This window comes from Camelina sativa, chromosome 9 (assembly GCF_000633955.1).
Source record: "Camelina sativa cultivar DH55 chromosome 9, Cs, whole genome shotgun sequence".
Taxonomy (NCBI): domain Eukaryota; kingdom Viridiplantae; phylum Streptophyta; class Magnoliopsida; order Brassicales; family Brassicaceae; genus Camelina; species Camelina sativa.
In genome coordinates this window covers 17,081,202-17,089,030 of record NC_025693.1, presented here as the reverse complement: position 1 = coordinate 17,089,030, position 7,829 = coordinate 17,081,202, and the positions used below count along the sequence as shown (strand labels likewise).

General features: G+C 33.1%; 1 protein-coding gene across 1 annotated transcript; it reads left to right on the top strand.

The window, feature by feature from the left end:
* LOC109126632 (glutamyl-tRNA reductase 2, chloroplastic-like) lies at positions 7–1,013 on the top strand. The gene is made up of 3 exons (XM_019230354.1): positions 7–237; positions 377–618; positions 785–1,013. Exons 1-3 carry the CDS (start codon positions 66–68, stop codon positions 791–793), a joined length of 423 nt encoding a protein of 140 aa, XP_019085899.1. The 5' UTR covers positions 7–65; the 3' UTR covers positions 794–1,013.

The window sequence follows — 7,829 nt, the reverse complement described above, 5'->3', positions numbered from 1 at the left end:
ATCCAAGGTCCTTGATCTGGCGTTTTTCACAAGGATTGGCAAGAGAGTCTTGTTGGCAGTTTTTCATGTTGACAGATTGTGACATACATTGTTTTACTATTGAACCTTATCCTGATCTGACTGTTTCAAAAGTCTGGCAACATGAGATTGTTGGCACTGATGGTGATTCAGGTATCAAGAAAGATATAGCTAGTCAAAAGCAAATTTGGCCTCTAGATCTGCAGGTAGATGATCAGGGTAAAGTGATGTAAAAGCAATCATCTTTACGATATATTATTGATCTCCTAAGGCTGATCTCGTTCATTCCCTGAGCTTTACTATTTTTTTTAGTTGCATTTGATTACTGAACTCCGATTGTTTTCATGGTTGCTTTCAGGATACACAAAGGAAAGAAGTAGTATTGTGGTGATTGGGCTTAGTATTCACACAGCTCCTGTTGAGATGCGTGAGAAGCTTGCTATTCCTGAAGCTGAATGGCCACGAGCTATCGCTGAGTTGTGCAGTTTGAATCATATCGAAGAAGCTGCTGTTCTCAGTCGCTGCAACCGAATGGAGATTTATGTCTTGGCTCTCTCTCAACATCGTGGTGTCAAAGAAGTTACTGAGTGGATGTCTAAGGTCTTTCCCTTTTATTACCATGCTTTAATCTCACCCGGTCATTAAGATTGCACTTTTCAGTACCTGTGACAACAACTCCCATCTGATGATTTCTCTTACAAATGTTCTCATCGCTATATTACAATCTCAATGGCAAAATGCTGACGTTTGTTATGTTTTTTGCTAGACAAGTTGAATCCCAGTTTCGGAGATCTGTCAGCACCGTTTTCTCTTGTACAACAAGGACGTCACACAACATATATTCAAAGTCTCAGCTGGTTTGGACTCCCTTGTCCTAGGAGAAGGTCAATACTTGCACAGGTTAAACAAGTTATTAAAGTAGGTCAAGGAGTCAATGGATTTGGGAGGAACATTAGTGGGCTATTTAAACACGCTATCACGGTTGGGAAGCGTGTGAGAACAGAGACAAATATCGCCGCTGGAGCTGTTTCCGTTAGCTCTGCTGCAGTCGAACTTGCTCTCATGAAGTTTCCAGATTTTTCACATGCATCATCTGCTAGGATGTTAGTAATTGGTGCTGGAAAGATGGGGAAGCTTGTAATCAAGCACTAGGTTGCTAAAGGTTGCACCAAAATGGTGGTTGTGAACCGAGGCGAAGAGAAAGTTGCAGCTATCCGCGATGAGTTGCCGTCTGGTGTTGAGATTATTTATAAACCCATCATTCTCTTCCTTCAATCCATCATTCTTGAAAATAAATTAAATTTACGTTGTGGGCAATGGTAAAATCATGGTAAACACAAGAAACGATACTACACATCTCAACTGATAAAAACTCAAAAGTGACGTTATTTAGGGGGACAAAAGGCACAAACTTGTGAAGAAAGCAAGAGAACAATAAATATGCTTTCTTTGTAAGAGAAGAAACATATGACCTGAGACTAAAGAAGAGATTTTGACGAACAGAAAACATAGCCGCAAAACTAGGAATATCCATTGCATAACAGAAGAGAAAATGGCTAAGTATTGCAGAAATTCAAAGACTTATATATATGCAGAGCAATAAACCTTACTAATATTATCAAAGCTCAAATTAACCAATTCAGAAGAGACTCTTGACTATATTTATATTTTGGCAGTCTAAAGAAGGCAAAGAGAAGGCGGCTCAGTGAGGAAGCTAAGGAAGCTCACGTTGAAGACATATCATCAACTGCACCTTCTGCAAGCCAACTCTGATTCTAAGACTAATTAGAGATGAGTTGATATTTTGGGATTTTATAACTTATGAAACTATTTGTTAGGTTATTTGGTATACACATAATTTATACATAGTTGTCCAGTTGTACTCTCATATTCATAGTTGATCATTTGCATTTTTTCGTATTTCCAGTTGGACTATAATATAAATTATTAATTAGCAGTTGGCCACAAGATTTAACACTATTAATTAGCATGTACAAGGTTTTCATAACACAATATTCATAAAAACTTGGGTTTCACCTCTTTTGCTTCATTTGAGGTGATCACTTACTAAGTCTTCCTTATACTATAAAGAGTGTCTTATGTGAAAACGATAGTATGTATTAGAAAGTGATAAATTCTTGTATTGTTGATTAAACATGGTTCTTTAATAGTTCAATATGTAAAGAAATTCGTATAAACCTTAATTATCATTTTCATATTTTAAATATAAATGCAAATCTAAATATATATTTAGTTGTACCTAGTTGAACTGAGTATTATATATTTATGTTATCTAAATATTACCCTCTATAGTTAAAATGTAATTTTGTCTGATTATTATTCATTACCTCTCGAAAATATAATAAATAAATAAACAATTACGAATTACATAGGTTGTTCTAGTAACATCTCTTACTTTTTCTAGCAACATCTCTTACTTGTTCCATTTCCGGTGAACAATTAGCTAGGGTTACAGAAGAAGATATGTTGAAGATGACTACAAAATTACAATAATATCGTTCATTAAAACGGATTTATACACTAAGCAAAAGAACGTTATGTACGTAGACTAATCTCAAGAACGTTATGTACGTATGCGTTCATATGTACGTACAAGTTTATATGTACGTACACGTTCGATTTAAGGCTTAATGAACCCGAAATTACCATAATATTCTCGTCTTATACCTCTAACATACGACTGAAAACCCTAATTTCCCCTGTCTCACTTTATTTTTTCACGACTTCTGTCTATTTTTTTGGTTTCACTTGTGGGGTTTTTACTCAACTATTATAGATTTTCGTCTCAACATCTAATTTCTAAATTAAAAACCTATAAAAAGTGAGTTATATAGATTTCTGAAACGATATCTTGCTCTTCCATGGATGAACCCAGAGGAAAGATTTTTGAAACTGAGTAGGAAAAGACGTTTGCCCCGGCCGACAAACAGAAGACGATTGATGAATCTGCTACAAACTTTATTACATGAACACCATTATTCGGAAGAACAGCAAACGTGTTTAGATCTTCCTCCAATAAGTCTATCGCAACGCTAGACTGTCTTTGCTAGCTCAAACAAATTCGTGTTATTCTGGTAAGACTTTACAGCTGTCAATCTTGCTTACTAAATCTACCACCGACAAGAAGCCTACCACAACACAACGAAAACTATTTCAAAAAACAAACAAAGTATACCAAAAATATCTGTAACGAGAGAAGGCTGTCGCATAAATCTGTCGCAACAGACCATTAGTCTACCATAAATATCTTTTGGGTCATATTGACTGTTGAAGGTGTACGTCAGATATTTTTGGTACACTTAGTTTTTGATACACATATACGTCCACCGATAAGTGTACCAACACTACAACTAAGTGTGCCATCTACGTTGACCGATAAGTGTACCAAGACTACAACTAAGTATACCAAAAATATCTGACGTACACCTTTAATCAGTCCACGTGTATAAATCTACCATCAAAGGATCGGTAGACTTAGTCCCAACTTCCAATGTTTTTTTTTTTTTCTAATGGCATTAGCCGTAATTACGTTTTTTCCCAACACTAGTTTCAGGGGTAGTATAGGTACAATGTGTTAGTCTAGTAATTACAAACAATTGTATGTTACTTTTGTAATAAGGAAGCTTTTATGCAATATTCTAGTAACTCATCCTTGTTAATATTATGTTTATGTTGTATCATTCATTTACATGTTTTATATTATAGTACTATATGGTGAATTTTGATTCATATTAAACTACTAATAAGTAGGCCTGGAAACTACTACCAATACTCATATTGGATCCGTTTTTCCGTTTGTATCCGTCCCAAAAAATGGTATCCGCAGCTTTAGGGTCGAGTGAAAGGTATAATAATTATATTATCCATGAATAATGATCGAGTATCGAATATTAATTTAATTTTTGAGCGTCTCGTTACCCGTCTCATTACCCGTTTTATTACCCGACTCATAAATACATGTTAATATTTTGTAGAATAATGTTACCAGCGTGAGGAAATATTTATGTAAATTTGAATCTGTTTGTTACCAAATAATAGTAGAAAATTTATTAATTCTATACATTTTATAAAATCATATATTTAATTTACTTAAGGTCATACTCTGATTTCGACCTGTAGTTGGTACTACTATTTTGGTTTGGTGCAATATCAAATTCGTTAATTATACATTCGGTAAAACCAAAAAAATCTAACAAAACATGTATTGACCCGTGATTTGGTATTACAAATTGATGTGATCGTGTTTAGAGATCTTAATATACCAAATTTACAAATTGAAGTTATTGGTATAACATGTTGTATATTAATTTTATAGGTGAAAATTACAATTAGGTTATGTATATTATCAATATTATACACTTAGTATTGTTTATATAGTGAATATTGTGTATAAACAATTAAGTTTTAGCCAATTAAATAGTTTGTTATTATTTCCTAAGATTTATGAAACAATAAATAGAGTTTTATTATTTTGTAAACAAATCTAAACTTTTCTTTTGTTAGTTATTAGAATAATTAAAATATAATAGCATTTTCGTAATATGTCACATCAGAACTGGTTAAATTTTTAACAACATAGCATAAATAAGTATATAGATATATTTTAAAAATATAAACAATGTTGTATCCTAATTTTTAGTATATATTTGTTATTATTAAATGATTTAGATATGTAAATATTTAATCTTAGTTTTATAAATAAATTTAAGTTTTATAATTTTCTAAATAGTTTGTTATTGTTTCCTAAAATTTCTGAAACAATAAATAGAATCTATTTAATTATTTTATTACATAACTTCAAAATAATTTTATTATTATTTTATTAAATAATTTCGAAATTATTTTATTAATGATTTCTTGTAATCTAATAAATTAATAATTACTATTTTTTAGATAATCATTTTCAGGTTACAACAAATTAATATTAAGATTCTGTTATTATATTTTATATTAAAATACAATGACATTTTGTGTAATATTTTACACGGCGTAAGGTTATTTGTTTAAATGATTGCTTAAATAAGTATATAGATTCTACTTTCCTTTTTTAGAAAAAAAAATTCAACAGTTTGAATGGATAAAATATCTGTTTGATAAAAGAGGCATTAGTTTGACTTTTATAAAGCAAAAATAAATGGATATGACTCATATGACTGTATGACTGTATGACATACTATCATATATCAAGAAGAGCTGAGATATCTGAAACTTGGCCGTGTCACCGCACGCCACTAAGGGAAAAGTATTTTACAGTTGCTTCTATCAAAGTAACAGAAATTAATCTTCAATATAGAACAGTGAGATCGAAATTAATGGACTACGCGACCAAGTTTTTTTTTTTTTTTTTTTTTTTTTTTTTTCAACATTGGGCCATAACNCCGAGTTTTATCACCATTTGGTCCTTTTCTAAAAATAATTTTTAAATCTTTGAAATTAACTTTTATATTGGGTTTCTTAATTGATAAGGAAGAATAAATCTTTTTTTTTTTTTGCAACAATATAACTCACAAAGAAACAATTATATTGAACTTCAAGGAGAGAACAAAAAATAAAAAAACAGCTAATTTAACTATGTTCGGATTGTTTTGTGTCCGAAGAGGAGTCCCGGTTCTAGAAAAGCAAGGTAAGGAAATTAAATTAGCATGGCACGGCCGTGTCATAGCGTCTATTTCTTACTAGCCAGAGAGCTCGTAGATAAATGATTTGCGGGACTAGAATCGTGACCACATGAATGACGAATGACGAGTCGTTTTCTAATTATGTCCAACCTTATTATAAACGTGCTAATCTCTTCTTTCTTTACAGTATTTTTTAACTACCGTGGTCTTCTCTCTCACAATCCCACTTACTTTAATTAAAAATTGACCTGATTTACATAAATTAACTATTGATGACGCTTTGTGAGAACAATGAGGTGTTTAAAAAGTCTTTTACTTTCAAAATGACTTTTTTTTTTTTGGGGTAAACGGCCGGGGTATTACCCAGATTTTATTAGAACAACAAAAGACAATTACACACTAATATACCTCTGGCACAGGCGGCCAGTAACGTCTGCACGCAACAGCTCAGCAACAGACTCTGGAACCGTGTTAAAAACATGAAATCCTAAAGAAAGAGAGAAAGCATAGGTAGCTAAACCATCGGCAAGATAATTAGCTTCCCTATAAACGTGACGAAAACGGACTATCCAGTCCCTTGTAAGAAAGCCATGGCACATGCGTACCAGGAAAGACAGCGGATGAGAGTCTCCTATCCCTGTCGTAAGGAAACCAACCACCAGTTGCGAATCCACCTCCACCTCCAGACGCGTAACCTTTGCCTTCCAAGCAAAGCTCAACCCGTAATAGACGCCCCACAGCTCTGCCAACGGCGCTGAACAACGCCCAATACGTACTGCAAAACCACCACACCATTCACCCACATTATTCCTCAGTACCCTTCCTGCAGATGCCATACCTGGATTCCCCCTTGACGCTCCATCAATATTGAGTTTGAACCACCCAGGATCTGGTGCCACCCAGCCTATATCTCTGACCACCCTTATTCGTACACCAGCCTGGTTCCCCCTTAGCGACTGTGCCTTAGTCACCTCCATCGTAAGCTTTTTTACAAAGGAAACTCTATCCCTGCAGACCAGTTTCACCCCAAAGACATCACAACATCGCCATTTCCACCCCCACCAAGCGGCCAGTGCAAACATAGTGGCCCAATCTCCCTCACCTACGCCTATACCCTTCTCCAAATTATGGTACAGCCACTCAAGTAGGGACATTGTGAAAAACTCCCTACTTTTGGTTAACACTGTAGGGTACCTTTTTAACTAATTTTTTCTTTTTAAAATAAAAATATACACAATATTCGTTATGTTTTTTGCATTTTACATCATAATATTTGACTAGAGGATATCATAAAATACACAACACGATAGTGTTATAAAAGCAATTATTTTGCTACATCCCCATTGAGCTTAATTAATTAAAAATATAAAAATGATAAAATTATTATAATTTATTTTTTTAACAAAAAAAAATTGAACGATTTGGCTCAATTATATCAATCCCAAAAATGCATGCGAGTAATTTAAATCCTTACTTACTCTTTCGGATGAAAAGCAAGACCCAGAACCTCTTAGTAAAAAAAAAAAAATAACACGGATTTATATACTGCTTGCACTAATCCACCTCCTTGAATGTTGGAGCCTCTGTATGTTGACAAATTTAACTATTAATAAAGTTCACTTTTGCCGAAAAAAAAAAAAGTAAAAAAAAAAAAACATATAAAAAGGCTCATGCACACATATATATTCTCCATGTAGCCTAACGGATTGTAATAATGTTGGCTATATGCATGTCACCGTTTGGATTCAAGCCTAGTTACATTAACATAAGATCAAAGTGTGGGAAGATTCACCAAACAAACAATTTATACGTCATCTCTTTTTATTTTGTAAAATACTTAGGTTCACCCCTAGGGGTGAACTTCTCCATTCACCCCCTCTTCTCTCAGCCAATCAGAATCTTCCATCTAATATTTTATTTAAAAAATAAATCAAAACTAAATTAAAAAGCAAACTAAATAAGGAAACAAATTCTGCATACTTTTAATTAAGGAAAGATAAATATTGGCTTGGTTTAGATTTTTAAAATTAGAATAAAATTATTTATCGGTTTGGGTTTACAAATGAAGTGGTTAGAGTTTAGATTTTACAATTCAAACGTAATTATATGTCGGTTTGGATTTACAAATGAGCTGGTTAGGGTTTAGATTTTACAATTATAACGAAATTATAT

Excerpts from the sequence above, each read along its gene's own strand:
- LOC109126632 (XM_019230354.1), top strand. The coding sequence starts at position 66 with ATGTTGACAGATTGTGACATACATTGTTTTACTATTGAACCTTATCCT. Across the intron at positions 238-376 it reads TCTGCAGGTAGATGATCAGG|GATACACAAAGGAAAGAAGT; the intron begins GTAAAGTGATGT and ends GGTTGCTTTCAG.